The 26,794-nt window shown below is 49.2% G+C and overlaps 1 protein-coding gene and 1 non-coding gene across 3 annotated transcripts in view; both read left to right on the top strand.

The window, feature by feature from the left end:
* The window catches only part of PPP1R16A (protein phosphatase 1 regulatory subunit 16A), a 65,435-nt gene that overhangs the window by 27,385 nt on the left and 11,256 nt on the right, over nt 1-26,794 (top strand). Inside the window, exons 3-5 of one of the 2 annotated variants that reach the window (XM_067560108.1) lie at nt 17,347-17,417; nt 23,448-23,593; nt 25,640-25,743. In XM_067560108.1, coding sequence (XP_067416209.1) covers nt 17,347-17,417; nt 23,448-23,593; nt 25,640-25,743 — 321 coding nt within the window. The remainder of the gene's footprint in view (nt 1-17,346; nt 17,418-23,447; nt 23,594-25,639; nt 25,744-26,794) is intronic. The other variant, XM_067560109.1, reaches the window with a different exon arrangement.
* Nucleotides 15,377-15,482, top strand: LOC137161123 (U6 spliceosomal RNA). Its single transcript, XR_010922040.1, has one exon. It is a non-coding gene; the product is annotated as a U6 spliceosomal RNA (small nuclear RNA).

Raw genomic sequence — 26,794 nt, 5'->3', positions numbered from 1 at the left:
TGCTGGGAAATCCAGAGATAGGGCTGACTTTGTAATCACAATTTATTTTTTTAAATGATAAACTCTCTTTGCGGTCCATGAGGAAGCGTGTTTTTAGGAAGGGCTGGAATGAAGGTATCTTTCAGCATCAGCCTAGGCTAGTGAATGGGTGTGTTGATACAGCCTTGGTGGCTGTCAATACTCCAGTAATTTCTTACGTTGTCCTGGATATAAAATCCTTTAAAGTAGAATTCCTTTGTGGGGTTTATATTTGGGACAAAGAGGAGATGGGAAAAAATTGGTGACTAACAGAAGGGGAAGTGAAGAGCTTGGGGGAGTGTGGGCACAGGGCATCCAAGCAGAAGGGTCTAGTGGCAGATTTTGTGGGCTGATCTGTGTCCTTCACTTCCTATGCTGGCAGAGGCACCTGGCAAAGCACTCTGCCCCTACGGGAAGATACTTACCTCTTATGTCCTCTCTAGGACTTCCTCTGTCTCTCAGACAGAGCAGCAGCAATGGTTTCCAGGCATTAAATCCATTCATCCTCTCTCAGAGGGAGAAGACCAGCTTGTGGGACCTGGATGAGGTAAAAGGAGAAAATAGGGAGAACCTTGGGAGCTCATCTACCTCCTTTCTCTGTCACCCTAAAAATGTGGAGAGAGTGAGATAAAAAGGGGAGTTAGAAATGCAGGCACAAGGATCAGATGGAGAAGAGGCGGAAACTGAAGGTTCCAAAGGAAGAAATTAGAAACACAACCTGAAGCTGATTTGTGGAGGAGAGGGGAAGAATGATAGAGACAGATGTGTGCTGCCATGCTGCATATTTGTATGGATTTCTAATGGCCTGCTAAGGCCCTCTCGCCACTCTTGCTTTAGAATGTACTTGTAAGCAGTTCTAGACAGCTGAGCTGAGACTACTGCTGCTACTCAAAAGAACACACACAAAATACTTACAACTTGTGCACAACGTGTTTGTATAATTGTAACTTCATCCTGCCTCCTTGCTGGCTTGTTTCACCCACCAGTTGCGTTTTGTCTTTATATTGTAAGCTTTTGGGGCAGGGATCACTTTTTTCTATATGTCAGTACAGAGCCTGGCACACTGGGACCCAGACTACATAATACAAATAGGAAGTAAGAGATGTGGTCATCTCTAAACATGATTTATGTTCACACATCACAAGGGTTAGTACTTATTTAGTAGTCATCGTAGCTGTGGGCAGGGCCCTGTGCAATTTGTGATTCCATGGTCACAGAATTTGTTGTGGAATTCACCCCTGTGCACTGGAATTGTGCTCCAGGATCTGACCAATCATTTTTTAACAGTTGTGTACTCCTTCGGGTTACCCAAGTGTAAACTTGATGTAGTGTCATCTGCCTTTGGCTGTAGAATCTGAAACAATAACTCCGAGAGGTGTGACCTGTCCTGTTTATCTCATCCAGGGCTCTAGGGACTCCACAACTCCAGGAGTATGTAACTTGGCATTTGAGAACATCTGGCTTAGTTTTTAAATTCTTGAAAGTGAGTGATCTGGTCATCTACACTTAAGTTTTGCTTGCATGCCTAGCTGTGTAGGTTAGCCCCATGTTGAAGTATTTGTCCCATTGAACAAGCTCTTTTGCCAATATACCTTATTTTGCTTGGGGAACAGACTTGGCTTTGCTGCTCCCCACACTTGCCCGGCGCCCGCCTCTTCTGCTGCAGCCCTGCAGCCTGGTGCCAGCTTGGATGGGGCAGCCTCATTCCCCAGCCTGGGGAGGGGGGCTGGGCCAGCCCTTCACAACATGGTGGGGAGGTGCTTTGGGGCGCCCCTCAGAGCCTCCTGTGCCCCCTGCCCCCCACCCATCACGAAGGGCCGGCCCTTCTCCCCCTCTCCCCCCGGCACTTACCTGCTGCTCCTGCCCCGCAGCTCCGCACCGTCTCGGATAGGGGACAGCCTCACCCCCTGTCAGGGGGGTGGGCACCACCAGTTTGGCACTTCATGATGGGTGGAGGGCGCAGGAGGCTGAGGGGCAGCGGCTCCCGCTTCCATTCCCCCTCTCCCCCCCATACACACACAGTGTGTAGGGCCAGCCCTTCACGACGGGCGGGGAGAGGGGGCCGCAAGAGGCTCTGCACTCCTCAGACCCCCCTGCGCGTTGTGAAGGGCTGCCCAGCCCCACTTCCCCCCCACACTCCCCCTCATTACGTCACTGACAAGAAGCTGGAGATGAGTCAGCAGTGTGCCCTTATTGCCAAGGCTAATAGCATATTGGGCTGCATTAGTAGGAGCATTGCCAGCAGATGGAGGGAAGTGATTATTCCCCTCTATTCGGCACTGAAGGGGCCACATTTGGAGTATTGTGTCCAGTTTTGGGTGCCCCACTACAGGAAGGAGGTGGACAAATTGGAGAGAGTCCAGCAGAGGGCAACGAAAATGATTAGGGGGCTGGAGCACAGGACTTATGAGGAGGGGCTGAAGGAACTGGGCTTGTTTAGTCCAGTGTTTCTCAACCTTTTAAGTAGCAAGCACTCCCTAACTTCTGAAAATTGTAATAAGTACCCAACACTGTTTTCCACGCGGAGAAATACAATCTTTTCCCCTTTTATCGCTGGACAACTGTGTTTCTCGTAAAGCGGGAGAGTTCTGAGTTGTGCAGTGCTGTGTGGCTGTGGCAGATCACAAAACCCCCTGCGGTTTCTCCCCACCTTCCTCCTCCCCTTCCTTCGTATAGGAGCAAAGGTCAACACCAGCCAATCACTATGGCCTGAGGGCAGGATCACAGGGTGTTCTCCTCACACAGGCGGGAACCTGTGAGGTCTGAGCAGGTACTAGCGTCCCACTAGAGTGGATAGCAGCGCTCCCCATGGCCATCCCTGAGGGGTGCGGGCCTGGGCAAATCACACTGTGTGGGCCCCTCTCAACATTTTTATACTGGTAAAATCTGGAGCTGTTATAGCTGTCAATTTCACTGCTCAGCTGGAGCTGTGAAATTGACAAGTGAGCCTGTGGGAAGAGCCTGGCTGCAGAACTGGGCAAGCTGCTGGGCTCTCCGCCTGGCTTACTGGGCACCGGGCTTTGAGCCGGGGAGGGGAGCTGCCACCTGGGCAAGTTGCAGGTGGCTGCCGCCTGGCTACCAGCCCAGGAGGTGGGCGACAGGATCTCGTGCAGGCTGGGACCTGGAGATATGGGCAGGTGGCAGGCAGCTGCTGCCCATCTTCAAGCCAGGGTGCGAGAGGCTGTCTCTTGGCTCAGAGCAAGGGCACAGGTGGTAGCCACCCAGCTGCGACACCAGCTTGCAGGGTGCAGGAGGCTGCCGCCAGGCTCCCACCTGGGAGCTGGAACCGGGCGGGATGTGGGCAGCTGCCGCCTGGCTTCCCAAAAAGCCAGAGGGTGCTGCCCGAACAAGCAGCTGTCGCCCAGCATCCCAATAAGCTGGCAGCTGCCACCCAGCTTCCTAGGGCTGGGGCGGCTGCAGTCCACCTCCCAGCTAGGAGGTGGAATCAGGCGGGAAGCTGGTGGCTGCTGCCTGCCTCCCAGCTGGGACTGGGCAGGAAGTGGGCGACTGCCACCCGGCTCCCCCAGAAGTCGGTGGCTACTGTCCGCCTCCTTTCACTGGGTTTTTCGCTGCGTACCCCCTGCCTGTGTCTCACGTACCCCCAGGGGTATGCATACCACAGGTTGAGAAACTATGGTTTAGTCTACAGAAGAGAAGAATGAGGGGGGATTTGATAGCAGCCTTTAACTACCTGAAGGGGTGTTCCAAGGAGGATGGAGCTAGGCTGTTCTCAGTGGTGGCAGATGACAGAACAAGGAGCAATGGTCTCAAGTTGTAGTGCGGGAGGTCTAGGTTGGATATTAGGAAAAACTTTTTCACTGGAGCACTGGAATGGGTTACCTAGGGAAGTTGTGATATCTCCATTCTTAGAGGTTTTTAAGGTGCAGCTTGACAAAGCCCTGGCTGGGATGATTTAGTTGGGATTGGCCCTGCTTTGAGCAGGGGGTTGGACTAGATGACCTCCCGAGTTCCCTTCCAACCCTAGTCGTCTATGATTGTAAGTTCTTTGGGGCAGGGACTGTCTCTTAGTACATGTATACACAGTGCAAAGCATGGTGGGGTCCTTATTTTGATCGAGACTGCTCGTGCTGCTGTAGTACAAATGATGGTCAAAATAAAATGAGAATTGATCATTGTTTGTCTCAATGATCTCTGGTTGGTAACACAAAGTAGACTAATCTATTTTTAAATATGATTTTTTACCTGATAACATCATTCACTTTAGTACACTTCCTAGACATGATTCAGTTAGTCTCACAGTCCTTTTATATATGCCTTATATCTTTAGGTCTTCTCTTCCCGCATTCCTTCTGCTTATCTAGCACCAACCCCCTTGACACATTTGGGCCAAAAAACCCTTCTTTTCTGCAGCTCCTGCTTTCTGGAAAAGCTCCTGTGTTTCTCTGCCCTCTTTTCTTTTTCCTAAACTTGACTCTTCTCCTGCTCCAGTTCTTAAAAATATTTTAACTTAGAGTTAAATGTAGCTATTGTTCAATCTAAAACTCTTAAGATGAGGTATCGTGAAACTTCTATGAAATATCCATAGTTCTAATGTAAAATCCATGTTTGGTGTTGCTGAGATGTGGAGTTACAGCAAAACCCTTACAGTAAATTAGCCTATTTTGCAGCATATTGAAAATGAAGGATTGGGTCAGTTTTCAGTAATCCTTGCTGCTGTTCCGGGGAAGCAGCTATTGAATTGACACTTCCCAGCAGGATCTCCAGTCAGGTGATGCAGATTAAGACACAGAGAATGCAGAGGCCATAGGGCCCACGAAGTCCATGGCCAGGATTGTCCCTTATTTTGTGTAGAAGTGCAGAAATGTTCATCTCCTAATTTTTTAGTTTGCTGAACAGTTCTGCAAAGAGCCTTGAAAATATAGTCAGTGCAAAATCGTGAATCGAGCTGGAAGACTTCCCACCTTGGTTTCTCCTAGAGATCACAAGTTATTCATGTTCAGGCTTCCTGCCTTTGCGGGCCAGGAAACCCACAGCCACAGATCTCAGATATGTGTTAAGGGTGGAATAGGGGAGCAGATGGACCAATCCACAGCTGTGGGAGGGGGAGGGTGCTGCCATTGGTGATGACAAGCTCCCTTCCAGCCAGCTCTGCTGAGCGGCCATGTGTGGATCCTCAGCCAGGATGGAGCCAGCTGTAAGCAATCATTGGACTTAAGTGTCAGGAGCTCAAAGCGCCAACCAAAGCACTGGAAACAAAAGATACTATCCTATTACTGTATTATAGTAACTTAATGTATTAGTGTATGAATTTTTAATAGAAACAAAGTGTGTTCATTCTCTTGCTGCCAGCCATACAGCTGCTGCTATGCCTCTGTTCTGACAAGCGGTGCAGGAAATGAAGGTTAGGTTCTTCAGTGCGTAAGTTCAGCAATGGCTGGGGCGGGTGCGGTGTGTGGACGAGTCACACCAGTTTACAGTGGACACACTGAATTGCATCAGGACCAACCTGTGCTAGTTACGCTGCAATGTTTAACCTTGAAGTGGTGCAGCTATCTAGTGTAGTGGGCCTGCAGAATTCTCTTGCCTTCATTACAGAAATGGATCTGAAGTGCCTCAAAATTCCCAGGAGCTGGAATCAATCGTATAATAATGAAGACCAGTTTAAGAAAAAAGTACTTGCATTTATATAGATCCTAAAGTGCTACCAGCGATAATACAAGGATTACTTTGGCCAGCACTGATATGCATCCACCTCTGTGTGGAACAAATGCCACTGTTTAACAGTGCACAGCACCACTACACTACAAACTAGGGTATGGGAGAATAATTTATCCAACAGAAACTACTGGGGGAATTTAAAAGAGACCTGCAGAAGGGGGAAATGCGTCTTTTAAAAAAAATCCTTCAATTTTTCAACTCAGAAATATCCGCTCTGCTCTCCTGCTTTTGCTGCAGGACTTGTTGGCCCTCTGCAGATGCACACGGTGAGCTCTCACACCTTGTATGAAGACATGAGAACTCCTGGCTAAGGCTTCCTTCCTCCTGAATGCTGTTGAGTCATAGAATCATAGAATCATAGAATATTAGAGTTGGAAGGGACCTCAGGAGGTCATCTAGTCCAACCCCCTGCTCAAAGCAGGACTAACTTCAGCTATATCATCCCAACCAGGGCTTTGTCAAGCCTCAGCTTAAAAACCTCTAAGGATGGAGATTCCACCACCTCCCTAGGTAACCCATTCCAATGCTTCACCACCCTCCTAGTAAAAAACTTTTTCCTAATGTCCAACCTAGACCTCCCCCTGCAACTTGAGACCGTTGCTCCTTGTTCTGTCATCTGCCACCACCGAGAACAGCCTAGCCCCATCCTCCCTGGAACCCCCTTTCAGGTAGTTAAAAGCCGCTATCAAATCCCCCCTCACTCTTCTCTTTTGCAGACTAAACAAGCCCAGTTCCCTCAGCCTCTCCTCATAAGTCCTGTGCTCCAGCCCCCTAATCATTTTGGTTGCCCTCCGCTGCACACTCTCCAAATTGTCCACGTTGCAGTTGAATAGGTGGTGTGCTGTAAACAGTCTGGCCAAAAGTCCTTTCCCCCTCAAATGTCCACATTTGCCTCTCGTGGTCCTTTGGTCACATCACTTCAATAATTCGCAAAGTACCAGGTTCTTCCCAGCTAGACTGGACGTACATTTCTAATGTATCCCCATTCCTGCTCACACACCTTCTGGGGACAAAACCTACCAGTGCTGCTTTATCCATTATAAAAATGGGCACAAGCCCAATTTTTTTCCTCATTTAAGTTGTGGAATTTGGCCAGGACACCAGGGACAGCACAACTACATCTATGCAAAGGGTCATGGGATCTTTGACCACAAGCATTGGGCCCTGGTGTGTCTCATCTAGCAGTACTGGGCCCCCTGGACTAGGCTGAAGACTAGTTCAGTACTGACTGGGAGAGGGGGTTGCTATCTACTGAAAGCAATTTACCACAGTCATTTTCCTTTTGAAGGTCTCCTGTACATATGCTGACCTGGTTTGACCCTGCATACCTTGTGCAGTGTAATGAGATTACAGCCTGAGGTGGTACAGTGGCTGCAGATATCAATGCTGTATGTATTGGCGTATTTCAGGCGGGACTTTTCCTGGGTTCTCTGTTTCCTTTCCCCTCTAATTCTGACTCACTTGGTCTCCTTTTTACAAATCCTCAGTTTCCACCAGGTCGGACCTGCTTTTTTCCTCACACCATAAAGCCTTTAACCTATTTCAGCCCAAAAGAATAGCTCCCCAGGAGGCTGAGTCAATATTTACCAGTTCCCCTCAGCGCGCACACTGGGAATGGGTATTTACTGTATCCACAGGCAGGTCTCTTTGCTTGTGTTCTCTCAGTTCTTTTGTTGCCTTGTGTAAGTATCTGGCATGATTTAGCTTCCTCCTGGATACAATGGTCACTGAACGTCCGCCCTTTCTGTTTTGAAGACAGCTGCACTTTCCACGCTCAGTGGTTGGCACTGAGGTGTGAGCTCTGTACCAGAGGGAACGGTCCTCCTGGGTTAGCTTCACAAAGCAGCAAGGAGTCAAGTGTTCTCCATTTAGGGAACTGGCCTCACTCCCATGGGATTCTTCTCCCAACCTCCTGGTGAAGTGGCAGCCAAGACTACATGTCATGAGCTGGCTTAGTGCTGGGACACTCCTACCTGTCCTTAAAGAAACTCTTCCCACAGCCTCTGGAGGGACCAGACAGATAGCTCTGGACTGAGCCAGCACCTCTGGGTTCTTTTCAGCTCTGCTGTTGACTTGCTACATAGCGTTAGGCAAGTCGCTTTTAATATCTGTGCCAGATATTTTCACCCTTGATGGCAGATAGACAGACAGCCACAGAGACCAAAGACTCCCTTATAGCCGTGGTTGCAGCAGAGCAAACCTCTTCCACATTGGCAGTACACTGTGCCTCCTCCCTGACATAGAGGGGTCACTTTGGGGCTGAGAGGGCTGTTCACTCAGGAGCCTATTCATTCTTTTAGCTTGGAGGCTCCCAACTAGGAAGCCAGTAATGCTAATCATGCCTACTAAAACCTCCCGTTCCTTCCGTGTATGGAATAGAGTAGGCTCTGTAATGGAGAAAAGCCAGCTGGGGAAACAGGTTATCCAAGCCCGTGCAGTTCTGTCTGGGCCCTCCCCGCCAGCCCTTCACATTCAGAAGGAGGGGGGAGGGATTGGAAATGGAGGTATCCCCACAAGACGTCTCCCTGTAGCCTTGTTAAATGGAACTCCCTTGCCTGGTAAAGGAACCGTTCTTTCCTACTTACAAGTCAGTATCAACTGGAGAGCTGTAAGTGGAAATAAACCTTGCAGGCTAGGAATCAATAATGAGGATAGCACTGAGGGCAGGTTAAAGAATGAAATGTGTTTCTCTAGGTTTTCGGTGGGGAGGGGCTGCCTGGTGAAATGTGGGGTCTTGGCAGTGAGTCTGGGGATCACCAGGGGCAGGGCAGCACAGTGCTGGGTGGGAAGCCAGCGTGTATGCTCTGTGTGTACTTGGTAAACCTCCCCGGTGGCTGATAGATTTGCTTTCTTCATGTTTGCAGCGTGGGGGCGGGGCCAGGCCTGTCCGTCACTAGCAGTGCCCCGCTGAGGTTCCCCCAGTGTTACCTGCCTCCCCAGCAGCTCCCACCTTTCACTGCTGCCAGGCCCTTCCAGGGAACGCTACACTTCAGTTCCGATTTTGTCCCACAGTGTGACTGTGTCTGTCTACTTCTCTGCCTTTTGGGGAGCTTGTCCCGTCAGCTCTGCTTCCCCTTCTGAGACACTGGCAGCAGCTGGCGCCCTTGCAGGTTTCAGGGAAGGAGAAAAGTCAGAGGCCAAAGGATGAGCTGTGTCTCCTGCTTCCCCCCACTTATTGCGTGTCTGACTGGGAGCTCAGCAGTTTGGCCTGAGCAGAGGGCGGTTTCCCTCACAGCCGGTCTGGGCAGGAGAGGAGTGAAGCCAGAAGGGCAGTCCAGCAGATGGACAATTGCGCAGGCATTTCTGTATCCCACTGCAGCAGCCATGCATCTGACGGCGGAGCTCAGTTGCCTCCTTCTACTGTGCTTCCCTGCGGGTCGTGAATGGAGGGCACTGGACACTAGGAGCACTAAAACTGCCAGCACCAGAGAGTGCGGTAAGGGGCCTTCAGGTCCAGCTCCCGCCCTTTCTCTAACAGCCCCCCCCCCCCCTCCTTCCCCTCCAATATTCCAGGCTGAGACCTCCTGGGGAAACACAGACCCATCTGGCCCATGTGGATCCTATGCCGCAGAGAGAGGTAGAGCTTTTGGGGAGCCCATCCCTGAGTTCCAGGCCAGACTCTTCTTGGAGAGAGCCACTGGTTCCCCTGTTCACCTTCAGAGACTGCTACATGGCAGATCCGTACAGAAAAGACAAGGCTACAGACAAAGCTGATTTCTTTGGGTGTGTGCACGTGGCCACACACAAAGGGAATTCTTCCTTCGTATGGGAGGGAGGCCAGCTGTCTGTATCCAAATCAGGGGATCCAACAATAGTATAACAGTAAACAAAACCAAGGATTGACTCTTTTTCATACACAGTACTGTGCAACTGTGGAGGTCTGCAGCTGCCCTACACAAGTATAGCTGTATATCATGCTCCTTTAGGAGATGTAATAGAGGGATGGGGGTCCTGCCTCACCTAAATAATGGGGGAGGTACTGGGCTGTCATCTCCAGCTCCTGCTGCAAGTCCCTACACTCTAGTGTCCAGGTTATCGTGGATGAACCCTCAACAGCTGCTAGAAGGGGTGCCCTTTGAAGCCCCGAGACTGATGCTGTCCTTGGTCTCAGATGCCTCAGACTTGGGATGGGATGCCCACCTTGACGCCCTATGGACTCGGCCTTTGGTCCAGAGAGGAGCTAGCTGTTCACATAAATGTCAGAGAACTCAGGGCCATCCGGCTGGCCTGCGAGGTGTTCCTTCCACACCCGTCCAGCAAGGTAGTACGGGTCCTCACAGACAACACAGCGGCGATGTACTATATCAACAAGCGAGGGGGAGCCAGGTCTTCAGCTCCTGTACTGAGAAGCCTTACGTCTCTGGGACCTCTCTGTGGACCACAACATTCACCTTGAAGCGGCCCACCTGCCAGGACTGAAGAACACTCAAGTGGACCTCTTTGAGACCAGGGAAAACAGGAAAACAGTTTTGTCCCATTCCCGTTCTCAAGCAACTCATGGAAATGCAAGAATGTGAATGAAAACCATCCATCATCTACTTCAAATTGGGGCAATAAAATCACATTCCCGTCCTGTTTCTAGCCTCCGAGAATTTGGAACAAACTGAGTCTTGCTCTGTCTGAAGGATGTGAGTCAGTTCCTACAGGAGGTTATCTTTGCGTTCCCGTGTTGCCATCTCTTTGTTCCATTCTGCAACTGGATAGCAGATTTCTCCTCTTAGAATCATAGAATCATAGAATCATAGAATCATAGAATATTAGAGTTGGAAGGGACCTCAGGAGGTCATCTAGTCCAACCCCCTGCTCAAAGCAGGACTAACCTCAGCTATATCATCCCAACCAGGGCTTTGTCAAGCCTCAGCTTAAAAACCTGTAAGGATGAAGATTCCACCACCTCCCTAGGTAACCCATTCCAATGCTTCACCACCCTCCTAGTAAAAAACTTTTTCCTAATGTCCAACCTAGACCTCCCCCCTGCAACTTGAGACCGTTGCTCCTTGTTCTGTCATCTGCCACCACCGAGAACAGCCTAGCCCCATCCTCCCTAGAACCCCCTTTCAGGTAGTTAAAAGCCGCTATCAAATCCCCCCTCACCTTCTCTTTTGCAGACTAAACAAGCCCAGTTCCCTCAGCCTCTCCTCATAAGTCCTGTGCTCCAGCCCCCTAATCATTTTGGTTGCCCTCCGCTGCACTCTCTCCAAATTGTCCACATCTTTTTTGTAGTGGGGGGCCCAAAACTGGACACAGTATTCTAAATGCGGCCTCACCAATGCCGAATAGAGGGGAATAATCACTTCCCGTGACCTGCTGGCAATGCCCCTCCTAATGCAGCCCAATATTCCATTAGCCTTCTTGACAACCAGGGCACACTGCTGACTCATATCCAGCTTTTTATCCACCGTTACCCCCAGGTCCTTTTCTGCAGAGCTGCTGCCCAGCTCGTCGGTCCCCAGTCTATAGCTGTGCATGGGATTCTTCCTTCCTAAGTGGAGGACTCTGCACTTGTCCTTGTTGAACCTCATTAGATTTCTTTTGGCCCAATCCTCCAGTTTGTTTAGGTCACTCTGTATCCTATCCCTACCTTGCAGGGTATCTACCACTCCCCCCAGCTTAGTGTCGTCCGCAAACTTGCTGAGGGTGCAATCTACCCCATCCTCCAGATCATTAATAAAGATGTTGAACAAAACCGGCCCCAGGACCGACCCCTGGGGAACTCCGCTTGTGACCGGTTGCCAGCTAGACATGGAGCCATTGATCACTACTCGTTGAGCCCTATGCTCTAGCCAGTTCTCTATCCATTTTATAGTCCATTCATCCAACCCATACTTCTTTAACTTGCTGATAAGAATACTGTGAGAAACCGTATCAAAAGCTTTGCTAAAGTCAAGGTATATCACATCCACCGCCTTCCCCACATCCACAGAGCCAGTCACCTCATCATAGAAAGCAATCAGGTTGGTCAGGCATGACTTTCCCTTGGTGAATCCGTGTTGACTGTTCCTGATCACCTTCCTCTCTTCCAAGTGCCTTAAAATGGATTCCTTAAGGACCTGCTCCATGATCTTTCCAGGGATTGAGGTGAGGCTGACCGGTCTGTAGTTCCCCGGATCCTCTTTCCTCCCTTTTTTGAAGATGGGCACTATATTTGCTTTTTTCCAGTCCTCAGGGACCTCCCCCTGTTGCCACGAGCTTTCAAAGATAATAGCCAATGGCTCTGAAATCACCTCAGCCAACTCCCTCAGCACCCTCGGGTGCATTGCATCCGGCCCCATGGACTTGTGAATGTCCAATCCTTCTAAATAGTCTTGAACCTGTTCCTTCAGCACTGCGGGATGTTTGCCTCCTTCCCATTCTGTGCCACCCAGTACAGCAGTCTGGGAGCTGATCTTGTCTGTGAAGACAGAGGCAAAAAAGGCATTGAGTACCTCAGCTTTCTCCACATCCTCCGTCACTAGGTCGCCTCCCTCTTTCTTTAAGGGGCCTACACTTTCCCGAATCTTCCTCTTGTTGGCAACATGCCTGTAGAAACCCTTTTTGTTCCCCTTCACGTCCCTTGCTAGCTGCAACTCCAATTGCGCTTTGGCCTTCCTCATTTCATTCCTGCACGTTCGAGCAGTGTTTATATAATCCTCCCTAGTCATCTGACCAAGCTTCCACTTCTTGTAAGCTTCTTTTTGCGTTTAAGTTCGCCAAAGACTTCTTTGTTAAGCCAAGCTGGACGCCTACCATATTTGCTATTCTTTCTGCACATCGGGATGGTTTGCTCTTGTGCCCTCAATAAGGTCTCCTTAAAATACAGCCAGCTCTCTTGGGTTCCTTTCCCCCTCATATTAGCCTCCCAGGGAATCCTGCCCATCAGCTCTTCAGCTTTGATCAACACTATTTGATTTGGCAAGTGCTCCCAGGTTTTCTTTCAGAATCATGGTAGTGTTAATATTGGTTTAGGTAAATTTCTTTCTTCCTCTACCTTCCTAAACAATTTTTCTTGATCATGGCCCTGTAATGCTATATGTTGGTCATCCATTCTTTACCCAGTGCCTTTTTGGGAGGGGTCTAGGGGACAGAAATGATCTCCACGCCTTAATGCCCAGGGGAATATGGAGGATATATAATCTACCTGCTTTTGAGTGTTCACATAGAAAGGATGATCTTGCTTCCCACTCTGGAGGCACACTGCTGTGAAAATCCCATTGTAAGGATCTGTGGACCTTAGCACAATGAAGAATGGGAGAATTCACTTGTACTGACCTGAAAATTTCCTTTCTGTCCATAATAAGGTCCACAGATTAGGCTCACCAAAGTAAAGAGAGAAACTGACATACAAACATTTTGGTTTGTCTCAGGGATTCTCCATGCTCTGCAATAAGAGAAATTGTTGTGCTTCTTCCTAAAGGTATATTTAACACACTCTGTAATTTAGGACAGTAGAATTGAATTATCCTGGCTATGGAAGTGTTCTCAACTGGAGGGAATATCCGAGGGCGGGGTATTCTCCGGCTGCCGGTGACTGGCAGGTCTGGTTCTGCTCCCACACTGGATCCAGGCTGAAGTACCGGTTGTAACAGATCTGCAGACTTTATTACTTGAAGAAAAAAAAAAAAAGAAATTTTCACGTGAGCACAGCCATATTTTCTTATTACACAACCTAGTGTTCTTCTCAGTCATAACGGAATATCTTCCATGTCCACTGTAAACACCGATCAGAACCACTCCTAGGAGCAGGTAGACCCAATGGTCTGAATAAAGAGCGTAGATTCAAATGGCTCCTTGGTTCTTTGGTAATTCTGGCTGAGCCATTGACTCAGTGTGTGACCTTGACAATCCAGTTGTTCTTGTGCCTTTTTTAACACAGCTGGAAAATTTAGTGAATGGCAGGAATCTCCGTGGCAATTAGTTGCTTTTGAGCTGATTGTTCCCTAGGGGAGAAATCACATGATACAATAACTTTTGTTTTGGCTAGCATTAGTGCCTTTCCAAACCCTTTGGAGAGTTGAATAGCAGAAAGAGATGAAGAGATCTGGGCAAGGGAGAAAAAGAGAGGATGTTTTTTATTGTATTCCTTAAAGCACCTCTGGAAACATCTAGGTATTTGCACATTTGTATAAAGAAAATAGCGTGGACTTGTAACATTGGACAGGTGATGAGACAGAGAGATCCAGACACCAGGAGCTGAAGGCTCTTGTCTGATTAGTGGTGTGTCGTGTGATGGGACAGAAATGAGGGTGGTGTTACATGAATGGGGAGATGAGAAAAAAAGAATGAGGCAAGATGCAGGATTAGCTGGGGAAGACCACCAAGGGTTTGAAAACTAGCAGAGTTCTAGTCCATTTATAGTCTTTATATGGCCCCATCGGTCTAGTATCCCAGTGCCTCACAATCACTAATGGATTTGACCTTAAACCCAGTTCTCCTACATCCTATTCCAGCGCCCAGACTTAGATTGTCTTTGCTTTGCTTTTTAAATGAGATCTAAACCCAGCTGCCTTGTTTTGAGCGGAGAGGCCCGGACTCCCATTTCCTTGTGTCTCAGGGCAGTGGGCAGCAGTATCCTGTGTGATCTGAAGAGCTGGAATTTGGGGAGGCCGAAAAAGAGATGAAGAAGGCAGGGCTGAGGACTTCAGCAGAAATTAGAGGAGTCTTTCCAAATCATAATTATTGTGACTCTTGAATAATAATGCAAACCAAGGGCCATACAAACCTCATGTTCTGTGCTACCTCTAGCAGAGGACATGCCTACCTGTGGGCTCCTGTGGAGCAGATTGCTTGTGGGCAGAATAGATAGAGCCAAAAGAGATCTTGTCTGAACCCTTTCATACACGTTGTTGTTGGGTTTTTTGGTGCTTGGTCCTAGTCCAGGGACAGCATCTCCTGCTGGCTGTGGGGGGAGAAGCAGCCTGCACAGATGCAGACTTCATCTTGGGCACTGATCTGTTGAACCAGTTCTCTCTCACTCCTCCAGGAACTAAAGGTGTTTCCAAAATAAGCAGTGCAAAGAAATTCCATTTGGAGTCTGTCATTCTCTAGTTTGCTGAGGCAGCTCTCACAGTGGAGGGGTTCTGATAAAATGAGAGGATTACCTGCTTCACTGGTCTGGACAAAGGCTCATCTCCATGCCACCCAAGGTGGATTCTGTCACAAGAGCGTCCGGGGGCTGCAAAAGCATCCACTGGGGTTTTATATAGAGTAGGTCGCAGGATGTAGCAGTCAGTGAGAGATTTCTCTTCCCCACTCAGTTAATCTGGTTCTCACTTACCTGTGACCGTAGATTTATAATCTCTTTGGGCCTATGCTTTACCAGTTTACCTGAGGATTTAGAATGACAGACATTCAGAGATGGGAAAAGATCTTGGATCATCTAGTCCTTCCCGCAGGGATCAGTGCAGGACTCTTCCTTACTCTGATGACATCTAGTGCTTTGTCAAGGCTAGTGTTAAATGCTTCTGAAGGTGAACTGCAGAACAACAGGCGGTGATTTCTTTATCTCTGGGGCTAGAACCTAATCAGTTAAGTAAGTCTAACTTGGGCCGTTGGATGGTAGTGTGTATTTTCTTTTATTGCTCACTCTAGGGCTGAGATTGTTGGTAATTCAGTCTCCTTGGGGAACAGATCTTGTCTTTAACTGTTGGTTTTACTTTCCTCTGCCGATCACTGACATTTACTTTTAAAACCTGATTTCACCCTATCTCCACCCCGCTCAGTTTGGTAAAATTGGAACGATACAGAGAAGATTAGCATGGCCCCTGCGCAAGGATGACACGCAAATTCGTGAAGCGTTTCCAAAACCTTACAACATGGCTATCCCCTGACCAGCTATAAATTGTACTGTAGATCAGAGCCTAACAGTGTCCCTGGAGCTGGTTAAAGCCTTGGCAGTCCAGCATTTTAACTCTGTTACAGGGAATAAGGTCCTGCCCGTACTGTGGCTTTATCCATTTACTCTCCAGCTCCTGTGACTCAGATATTAGTTGTAGCACAGATTGTATCTCAGTTCCTACCATGTTCCTTGCTAGACAAAAGAGGCAGCAGCCAGGGAGAGAGCAGTAAGGGAGTCTAGCACCGTCCATGAGGTCCTGTGCAAAGAGATCCTGTCATGTCCCGAGCACCCCAGTGAGGCAAGAGAAAAGATGAGTGAGGTAATATGTGTTACTGGCCCAACTTTGCTTGGTGGGAGAGACAACCTCACTCATTTTGTGTCTCTAACGTCCTGGGACCAGCACAGTTATAACACCACTGTATTACCTCTGTGGTTCACATTTTGCTCTCCAATTACTAGTCCTATAAAAAGCTGTAGAACAGGGCTTATGGAAATACTCCCATATCTGGCTGCCCTGGATCTTCTGTACAGGGAGTCTTTTGAGTCTGCTGGTCCCAACATACAAAGCTTCGCCTTAAATCATGCTTAACTTGAGATGGATCATATACAATCTACAGTCCGTTTCAAAATCCAGCCACAGTACCTGAATCTAAGAGCTTGTGGCCGTGAATTCCACAGGCTCAAATCACACTGCCTCGGGCAGAAATGGATTTTTAACTTTTATAATTTTGACCGCTCATATTGATATTTATTTTGAAACATTTTTCTGTTTTTATCAATAGAAATTTTCACTATTGCACAAAATCATGGGTTTTAAGCATTTTTAAAATTTGTATTGATTTAAATTTGTGGGACTTTTATGTGAGACAATAATTATTTAATGACAGTAGATACTGATATTCAAAAAGTTAAAGCATTATAACTGTTAAAACTCAAATTATCCACATCACGTGTCAAAATATACAAAGTAAATAGCCTTAAATCAAACGCCAGGAGGTTATCAAGCAGCATTTTTCTTCCTTGGCCTACCTATAAATTACAGTTATCATACTGGAAATATTTGTTGTTGGTTCGTGTGTGTTCAGTGACATCAACATTTACCAATACAAATCTAATCCTTCCAGTTTCCTTTCATAGGTTTTAAAGATCCTGGCCTTTAATATTAAGGTGTGTCTGTAGTCTCTTGCTAGTGGATGGAGGTGAGAAGTAGGAGGAGGAACTGGCCAGTTCTATGATGTCCTTCCAAAGGCTGAATACTTCAGTCAAGCCCCTCTTTCCTTCTTCTTTCTAACCCTAGTAACACTCCTCTTTGCATTCTCTCATTATGTCTAAATCCCATCTAAACCCTGATCACCCTGGATTTCTTTCTCTGGAGCTCTTCAGTCTCTGCTTTCTCTTTCTTGAGGTGAGGCCATCAAAACTCAGTTCTCTTTCAGTCCAGGGCACCTCCTGCTGCACGGGGGGGGACCACCCGGTCTTTCAGGGGTGAGTTCTGCCTCTAGGTTGCCCTGAAGCAGACATAAGAGTTGTGTGTGTGATGCAAGACATGTTTTAATTACAAGGGGAAGTTACTTGTCCCAGTGCTCTTCAAGACCTGGAGGGGGGAAGGAATTTTCAAAAGCACAAATGGCAGGTAGGCACCTAACTCCCACTGAAAGTCAGTGAGACTTAGGCACTTGACTGCCATTTGTGCCTCTGAACTTTTTCTGCTGTCTCTTCTCTCTACCTTCATTACACCCCTCAGAAATCCCTCTGGATCCCCCTGCCCCAATGACCTCTGTGTGCGTCAGGTGAGCCTGTGGAGACCCCTGTCTAAAAGCTCTTTGTTTTTACAGTTCGCCAGTTCCTTCAGAGTGGCATCAGCCCCAATTTGTACAATGAAGATGGCCTCACTGCATTGCACCAGGTAAGCAGCCTTCCCACTCCCCCCGGCCAGAGTCCTTTTCAGCTACGGAGCCTTACCCACAATCTCTTCTTCTGCAGTGGCTCATCTCAGTTCCAGTACCCTGCACTTCTGCTGTTCAATGTGATCTTCTGGCACCTCCAGTTGCCCTCAGGGCTCCTAACTGACCTTTGCTTCCTCTAGCAGCATTGGGTTTGGAGGCTGCGACATCTGTGTAGACGCCCCCAGGGCAGTGCCCAGCCAGTCCTGTGCCAGTTACTGATGCAGAAATCTGCTCTGACTCTCCCTTTCTCTGTCTCCACCTTTGAGCTAACTGTGTCCCTTTTGCCAGCTCGCTCTTCTCACCTGAGCCCAGGACGCTGCTCCCCAAATCCTGACTGTGTGGAGTAGCTCCACCAACTTTCAAAGACCAGCTTTGCAAGAGGGAAGGGCCGAGAAGCAGGGGTCAGCATTCTTCTTGGTCCTGATGGCTTTAAACTGAGTGGAAGCTGCAGGTTCTAGGCATGACTCTGGAAGCACCATCTGGTGTGTTACCATGGGATCACTCCGATTTTCTATTCCCCACCTCTTGGATCCTTGAAGTGAGAGATGCAGGTACCCCAGGCAACATCATCTTTCACTGCAACTGAGAACTGCTTCTGATGGCTTCCATCTAGGCTCTTGATACTTGGAAGAAAAGGTAGATAGTGGACCAAAGTTTTTTTTTTCTTCTTGGGCTGGGAACACTGCAGGAGGGATGTAGTGTCAACTAGAAGCTACAGGGTGGGACTTTAGCAACCACAGACACGAGTGCAGCTTGAAAATAAGGTAGATTTTCTCCCCCAAGGAACATGTCGTAGGAAATTAGTGCTTGAACTTATCACTCATAAAAGGTTCCTGCACTTCAGAGCATTTCCTCTCTTTCTCGATAATAATAAAATGTCTTGCTCTTCTCCAGCACCTTCTAGCACTTCTCAAAGTGATTTCTCTCTTTCTCTCACTAATCTTCATGACCCTCTGTGACCTAGGGAAGTTATTACTGTTCAGAGTGAGAGTTCTCTGAGCCAGGGACAGTCATTATTTCATTTCCTTTATAGCCCCAGGCACACGATCAGTGCTTTTATCTAGATCTGTCGGTAAAACGCACACAGCTTACCACTGGGAAAACCTAGGCACTGAGGTGAAAGGACTTCCTTCACTGCATACTAGTTACAGAGTTAGGAATGGAACCCAGGAGTCTGTGCTGTAGCCACAAGCCTGTCCTTTCCCCGCTAACTTTGGTCTAAAGGATACGGATGATCTGGTGAATAGCTGTTTTGGACCCCTTACAAACTAAATGGAATGAACCGCAGCTGCTAAAAAGCATAATTGCTAACCACCCATGTGGTAGATCTACCACAAATCATAATCCTTGTGAGCTCCTGTCGCTACTAAAACTCTTCACTTTTCCGGTCCAGTCACTGAGGGCTCACCTAGCAGCCTTGAATCATCCCCCGTATTATGTGCTTATATCTACAGAGCTAAGTGAGTAACTAAGCAATAAAATGCAACTGGGCATGAACTACAGTCAATTCACACCTAGCGTGCCCTTAGGGCAACAAAGAGTGAGCTAACTAAGCAATAACTGTCATAGCAGCAGGCGCTTCCTAGGGGCTGATGACTGGCTCAGAGGAGTTGACGGCCTGAGACACCGCGGAGTCTCCTGGCTTCTCTTCTGGTGATTCTCTCCATCACTTCTCTATTCAGCTGTCTGCTTTAGAGGAAGGCCCCTCTCATCATCATCTGACTTCTCTCTCCTTTCACCGTGCTTGCCTGTTGCTGTCTTGTGCACTTTTTCATTCAGCGGTTTAGTGAAACTTTCACAGACCTCGCTTAGTTGAGGGTTCCTCTGTCAGCTGACCCAGAGTCCCGTGACCCGGAGCTAACTGCAGCCACCCTCACTTTTAATAAGTAGGCGTGGCTGGTGCAGGCTCTGCTTTGAAATGCTCCATCTTGATCTGAGGATCTGTAATTACTCTAGAAAAAGACCCAGGCATCACCGTGGATGGTAGAATAAAACCCTTTCCTCGGTGTGCAACAGCAGTCAAAAGAGCAAACCACATGTTAGGATGCATAAGGAGAGGGATGGAGAATAATGCTGAGACTATGATGATGCCGTTCTCTAAATCACTGGTAGTACACCTGCAGCTGGCCCTCACTATGTTCAGTGGAGGTCACTATCCCAAGAAAGACATAGCAGAAATAGAGAGAAGGTTCGGATACAGATGACAAAAATAGAGACCTGGAAAGAGTTCTGTGAAAAGACTGCAAAGATTGGAGAAGGGGTAAATAAGAGAGGGTAAAACAGAGGTCTACAGAACACCCAGTGTTCTAGAGACAGGCGGTATGGCAAACAGAAGTAAGTGCCTCTTCTCATAATACAAGAACAAGGGGACAGTTAATCAAAATGTAAAGTGGCAAATTTACAACAGGTGCTCTTTATTCTCAGTACAGAACTAACCTTCAGTGTACTGCCACAAGATAGCCCCGAGGCCTAGAGTTTAGCAGGGTTTGCATTCGAGTCGGACAGTTTAATGGACAGTGAGAACATCCACAATTAGATTAGAATGGATGAACAAAACTGCAGGACTATAAACTTGCCGCCTTAGGGCATGAGCCAGCCACTACCTGATGGGGGTAAGGCAGATTATTGTGTAATTGTCCATACCTTCCTGTGCAGCAGCTGGTGTTGGCCCCTGTCACAGACAGGGTGCTGGCAAGTGACTCACTTGTCTCATTTGGTATGGCAGTTCCTGTGTGCATTCCTAGGTGCTGATAGGATGATGTGTGTTGTGTGGTGTGAGAGTGTTTGCTTTGATTAGCTGCTAAAAGGAGCATGCATAAATCCTTGTGAAAGCTACATGATGCTCCTCTGCAGATCCCAAGGAAGGCTGAGTGATCAGGGTTTACAAAGCCTGAGCCAGCGATGTCTGCGCTGCCACAGGTATGTGTATTGACACACCCAAATGAAAATAGCCGACACTTGGATTAAGGAACACACACAACATATGAAAATAGCCAAAGCAAACACAAAGTGCCACCCCCCACAAAGGAATTAGAGGATTGGAAATGGCCCACCAATCTGGTAGCAATGTAATTCAATACCCTCGGCTCCGGTCTCTTAGCAGTCTTGCCACTTTTTAAAATTTGTTTAGAGATACTTGTGTAGTGTTGTTGCATCTTGACTCTTGATAGACTGATATCAGGACCTATTAATGGCCCTGCAAGCAAGGTACGAGATCATCCAATCCATCTTGGTGACTCCAGGCCGTGGGCAACCTACAGGATGAGGTCTGAATGAAGCAGTGTTTTGAGTCCCAGTCATGTAGGATGGTGGTAAAGGGGGTTCAGAGAAGAGCCATGTGAATGATCAGAGGATTAGAAAACTTGCTTTATAGCGACGGAGTGAGAGAGCTCAGTCTATTTATCTTAACAAAGAGAAGGTGGAGGGGTGACTTGATCATAGTCTATAAGTACCTATAAGCCAAGAAAGGTCTAACATGATCCTATGGCTGGAAGTTGAAACTAGACAAATTCAGACTGGAAATAAGGTGTACATTTTAAACAGTGACAGTAATTAACCTTTGGAACAAGGTACCAAGGGTCGTGGTGGATTCTCCGTCACTGGCAACTTTTAAATCCAGACTGGGTGTTTTTCTAAAAGCTCTGCTTTAGAGAGGTGACAGGTCGCTGGCTTGTGTTATGCAGGAGGTCAGACTAGATGATGACAATGTTCCCTTCTGGCCTGGAATCTGTGAATGAATGTTGTAGTGTCGATAGCCACATGACACTGCTGTGTACACCAGCTAGTCAGTCGCTAATCCCCAGGAAACGTTTGCTGCCTCTGCTGTTCGTGTGATAACAGCAAATGAGTGTATTTCACACCTGTTGTTTCTCCCACGGGTTTTTCCTTTGCTTTTTCCCTCATGCGCTGGACACAAGGCGACAAGGACTTTGCATTGTTACGCATGGTGAATAATAGCCGGTTGCAGTCCGGGAATCTGTAGTTAGGACTGAACTAGGTCTAATTTCTTTCTGTCTCAAACTTTGGTGTCTGATGGGGCCTTAATATTTTATCACATGTGAATAGTTCAGCGATGAACCTGCACATTCTGTCAGTGAGTCACGCTGTGCCGGGCAGTGCCTGGGAGTCTCGCACAGTGTGGTGCACTACGCAATGGTTAGAGACTACAGTTAACTCCCCATGTGCACAGAACCGGAGCTCAGTCTTCTTTATCCGGCTGCTAATTCTAATCAAGAAATTCTGCGGTGGTTGGTGCTTTGCTTTTCAGATCACTACCTGTTCATCTGCTCAATTGGCTTCAGCACCGAGGGTTCCTAAGTCATTTGAATTTGGCTTCCAAGGGTTCAAAAGACAAAACCTCCCATTTCAAGTGGCTCCAACACCCTGACTTGGCGTTATGGAGCATTGCCATTGACTTTAGTGGGAAGAGGATCAGGCCCATGGTGCCGCTATGTCCGCATTCCCTCCAGTGCCCTCTCACCCTCCCTTCTGCTCTGCTCCCTGTCGCCTGTTTCTTTCCCTTCTCTAACACCCCTCTCATACCCTCTGCGATCTGGAGAATGTCTGTCCTACTGCCAAGCCACTGAAACGTTTCTCTTCACCAACCCCCGCATGCATTGAACACTTGGGAAACCATAGTCCCTTCTCCTGCTCCGCTCCCCTGCAGGCCAGGTCTTCCTGCCTGCGGATGCTAGGAGTTTGGATCTGTGAAAATGCAGGAGCTCTTCACATGGGCTGCAGATGGCACTGAAGAGGAGTTAGGTGCACTGTTAGCCTCAGTTTCCCTTAGGAGCCTGTCAGTCTATCAGGCAGGAATTAGGAATGTGAATCCACCCATCCGCTTTAAGCACCTTTCTCTCTCACCTCGCCCCAATCACAGCAATGCCCCTTCACACCCACCTAGCTGGGGTCCATCTCCTTGCTTCCATCTCCTTTCCTGAAAGCCTTTCTGCAGGGGTGTTTGCAGATCCCCCTCAGGGTCTAAGCCGTCTGTGGGTCAGAGAGCAGGTGGGTAGAAATTCCCTGCTCCTGCATTGCACCAACTTCTGGGATTAACACAGCTACAACACTGTGTACTACCCCTTCTCTTAGTAACAGGCAGACCCCTGGCCTCCCTTGACTGTCAGCGTAGGATGCTGTCACCTTAACTTGCCTTGCTTTGCTGTGAGTAAGAAAGTCCCGGCCAGGTCATACAGGGTCAGCGTCTTAAATTGCTGCTTATAAAGCTGAACCGAAACCCCTTTGACAGGAAACTGAGCGCTGCAGGTTGCTGGTTCATGGAAGTCAGAGAAGACGACTCTTGAGCCACCTTCTCCACCATCCCCAGGATTGTTCCCTGCGGAGTGTTAAAAAATCAGCCCCTTGGTAGTGCCCCAAAGTCATTTCCACTGTCTGCTCTCTAGTGACCTGCGTGAAATGCTGTGGCCTTTGCTCTAGAGATCTCAAAGCCCTTGACAGACATGAATGAATTTATCCTCACAAGTCCTTTGTGAGTCTGGTCAGTATCGTTAGCCCATCGCACAGAGGAGGAAGGGATTTGCCCTAGTTCCCCAGCAAGTCAGTAGCAGAACTGAGGCTAGAACCCAAGGGTCCTGACTCCTTGTCCTGTGCTCTGACCATGTGAGTTTGGTCCATATCAGACCTGGTCCTGGGGGCCAAGACCCACCTCATGAAAGCCATTCTCAAGAAGCAGCACCAATGTGCCTCCGATGGCAGCTTCATTAGAAAGGCCCAGGACTGGATGAGCCATGGAGCCTGAACTCCCACCCCCTCCAGAGTGGGTTCCTCTAGGACAGGTCACTGATGGAGATCTTCAGTGGGGAGGGGGGGAGTGGCTTGCTCTGTCGTGGCCCGCGCTGAACCTTTCATGCAAAAACAGGGCTTCTGTCTCTAAGGCAGTCGATGCAGATTGATGGGAGTCCCTGGACCCAGCCGCAGTGCCACGCAGCGTGGAACTGCCTGCCTGTGACCACCTCCCTCTCGTTTTGCAGTGCTGCATTGACGACTACGGGGACGTCGTCAAGCTGCTCCTGGAGGCCGGTGCCAACGTCAACGCCTGCGACAGCGAGCTCTGGACGCCGCTGCACGCCGCAGCCACGTGTGGCCACCTGCACCTGGTGGAGCTGCTCATTAAACAGTACGCAGGTTGCTGTGCGTGCCGGGCAGGGCTTGGCGCGAATGTGGGTGTCAGGAGTGCAAAGGAACAAGGTGCCTTCTCTCCCCCTAGGGGAAAGGGTCTGTAACCAGACCTGCCCGAGGTGGGGAAATATGGGGAGAGTTAGGGCTCAGGTGTCACCAGTTGCACCATTACAGAGGGATGCACTCGTGGAAGGGGACTATTCCAGTGACTGCTCTGGAGTTCACAGGGTCCTGGGATTTGATAGGGCTGCTACAGGACAGGAACCGGGCAGCCTTGGACAGGAAAGGAGCTTGGAGGGAGGATGCCCAGAGCTGCTTAGAATCCTCCCTGGCACTGGAATTGCAACCCTGGCGTAGCTTTGAGTCGAGGGACGTGAACGGGACACAGGAGAGTCTGACATAATTAGCCCAGCCTGGGATGACTCCTGCACCAGGAGAGGCTCTGAGCCGGGATACCTCTGCCACTTTCTGTCCTAGTCTCTGCCCACCTGACCTGACCTGACCTGAAGACGAGCTCTGTGCAGCTTGTCTCCCTCTCCAGCAGCAGTTGGTCCAATCAAAGGGAGTACCTCCCCACACAGCTACAACACTGCATATCCACCACCAACAGCGTTCCACTCTCACCCCTCAATCCTGACTCTGTAGCACCCCCTGCTGTCCACTCCGCAGACTTTCTTAAGCGGTGCTGCTGAGCTCCGGCCAGGATTATTCGCTGAATGTCCCCTAGAGGGTCTGTCCCTGGCCCAGGCATCTCCCTTTCCTGTGACCCACGGTAGGTTTGAACCCCCAACTCTTCAGAGCTGGCAAGTCGTAGTATTAGTCCTCTGGGGCTCACCTTCCCTGGAACAGTTGCGTCTTTTGCAGCCTGCTTATTTCCCCTCCCCTCCAACTGAAGTCAGGTTATCAGGCACCAGCGTAGTTGTTTTGAACCCTGCTTGTAGGGCTGTAAATGTTTCATGGGGGTGTATTGTTGACCAAGTAACCCTATCTGCCTCCCTGCTGTTGGCTGCCTGCAGGAATCTCCTGTCAGTGAGACCTTGGCCGGGCTGCAGAAACACTCTGGGCATGGCAGTTTGCCTGTGTAATTCTGTGCTGCTGCTCATGCCTTATAGCATGACCCAGTTCTGAAAGGCCTTTCCCCATCACTCCCTGGCCAGGAGGGGCTGGGATTTGAATGCCAACTGAGGACGAACCTGGATCTACCTGCTGATCCCCCCAGCACCTGCCCCAGCCTGCAGTCCTTTGCATGGTGCTCCCCCTTGCCCCCACTAGGCAGCACCTCAGCTTAGTCGGTATTTGAAAGCTGGAAGCAGGGCTAGGGTGAGAACAGTGGCTAAGAATGGGTGCATACATCTGTGACTGCCTGGGGATGGAGAAGCATAGCCAGGAGGAGCTACCCTGGATGGGAACAATGGGGCAGGGAGGGAATGGGGACAGGCTCCTGAAAGAGCAGCGGTAATATGGGCTGCTTTAGCTTCTCCGCAGACACCCCCAGACTTGCAGCACCCAGAGGCTGGGTTTCTGTGCAACCCCCTAAGGCCTTTTGGAAAGCATGCTAGTCTGAGAATCTGCTTCTGCTGCCACCTCCTCATCCTTCTACCAGCAACGTCCGTGTGAAAACAGGCTCTTCCCTCCCGGGGAATCCAGCTGTCCCTGCTGGTGCCCACCACATAGTGCGGTGCTGGAGAGGAGCGTGACGCCCCAGATGGAGACTGCTAGGCTCGGCTGAAGAAGAAGCAGCAGCCAGACTCTTGAGGCGCTGGGATCCTGTTTCATGTAGTCGTCCCTTGCTGGTAGAAGAGGCGGGACAAGAAACCCAATCTACAAGGCAAAGGCAGAATCGGGGCCGTGGAGAATGTTTTCCAGAAGCCGGTGGCGGCTCTTCAATAACAAATAGCTCCTTGTATCTGTTACACTGGCTGCCCAGCAGCCCGCGAGTGCTGTGCCTGGCATTGCGGCGGGCACAGCAGAGCGGTAGTCACCTGCCTGTTTAGTCAGAGAGTGGCTTGTTTCCTCACTGTTTGTTGTTTCTTCCCTTCCCCAGTGGTGCCAATCTCCTGGCAGTCAACACAGATGGGAACATGCCGTATGATCTCTGCGAAGATGACGTGACGCTGGATTACATTGAAACGGTCATGGCAGATCAGGGTGAGTCTCCCCAGACCCGGGCTGGTGTCTCATCCCCTCTCCCTGTTATCACCTTTGGAATGTTTCATGGTTATTTCGAAAGCCCTCACCCGCTGCCCGGCTCTCCCGTTCTGTTCGGGCACTGCAAGCCCCCTCTGTGGTGCAGCGACTGCTGTCAGGGCCGCCAGGTTGGCATCCTGGCAGCAGCGTCCAGACCAGAATGCCCCATTTACCTTCCCTCCACCTGGTGTTCCAGTGAGATTTGTGTTGGGTTCTCTCGTCATGCAGCTTTTGTTTCTAGTGCTCTCCCTACCCAGAGATGCAGACAGACACACATCCCAGAGTGAAGGAGCGTGACTTCTTAAGATCCAGCTTTTGTCTCCTTCCCTTCCCAGTGGTTCCATGCCTGGGCTGGGGAAGGGCTATAGGTAACCCGCTTAGCAGTCTCCTTTCACTTAACCACGGAGAGTTGCTGGTGGGCAATGAGCCACTTGCATAGAGGCCGTTGATTTCTGTCTTCTGTTGCGACTTACACAGTGTGCATGGCACTGTACAGAGAAATAAACATGATCTTTCCCATGAAGAATTTCCAGTGTGGGTTCAATAAACCACAAGACACAGGAGAAATACTAGCTAGCTAGGGCAGTGGGAGCAAGGGGAAACGTACCCAATTTAAGGCCAGGAGGGTTACCTGCACCATACACCTACGTTTGTTGAGATATAAATAAAATATCAAGCTGATGCAGCAGTGACGGTCAAGGGTGGTGATGGTGGAAGAAATGGATTCTGAGGAGGAATTTGAAGGAGCAGAGTGCAGGGTGTCCGGCACACAGGATCAGAAGGGACCATCCCACGGAGAGAGGGCAGAATGGGCAATGCTAAGGGAGAAGGATGCAAAGGAATAGTGAAGGAAAGTCCAGTTGGCCAAGCATGCTCGTGAAGGGAGACAAGGGGAATGTGGGCCCAAGCCTTGATAGGTGGAAGGAAGAGCTTAAACCTGACATGGAAGGTGGATGTTGAAGGGTCTGGGGGGAGAGATTGATGGTGGGACGTCCAGGAACAGATGTTAGAG

Source organism: Emydura macquarii, unplaced genomic scaffold (genome assembly GCF_026122565.2).
Source record: "Emydura macquarii macquarii isolate MOO-44397 ecotype Brisbane River unplaced genomic scaffold, CSIRO-AGI_Emac_v2 contig_2246, whole genome shotgun sequence".
Lineage (NCBI taxonomy): Eukaryota > Metazoa > Chordata > Testudines > Chelidae > Emydura > Emydura macquarii.
Note: the sequence above shows the minus strand (reverse complement) of the source record. Positions and strands in the feature narration are given on the sequence as shown.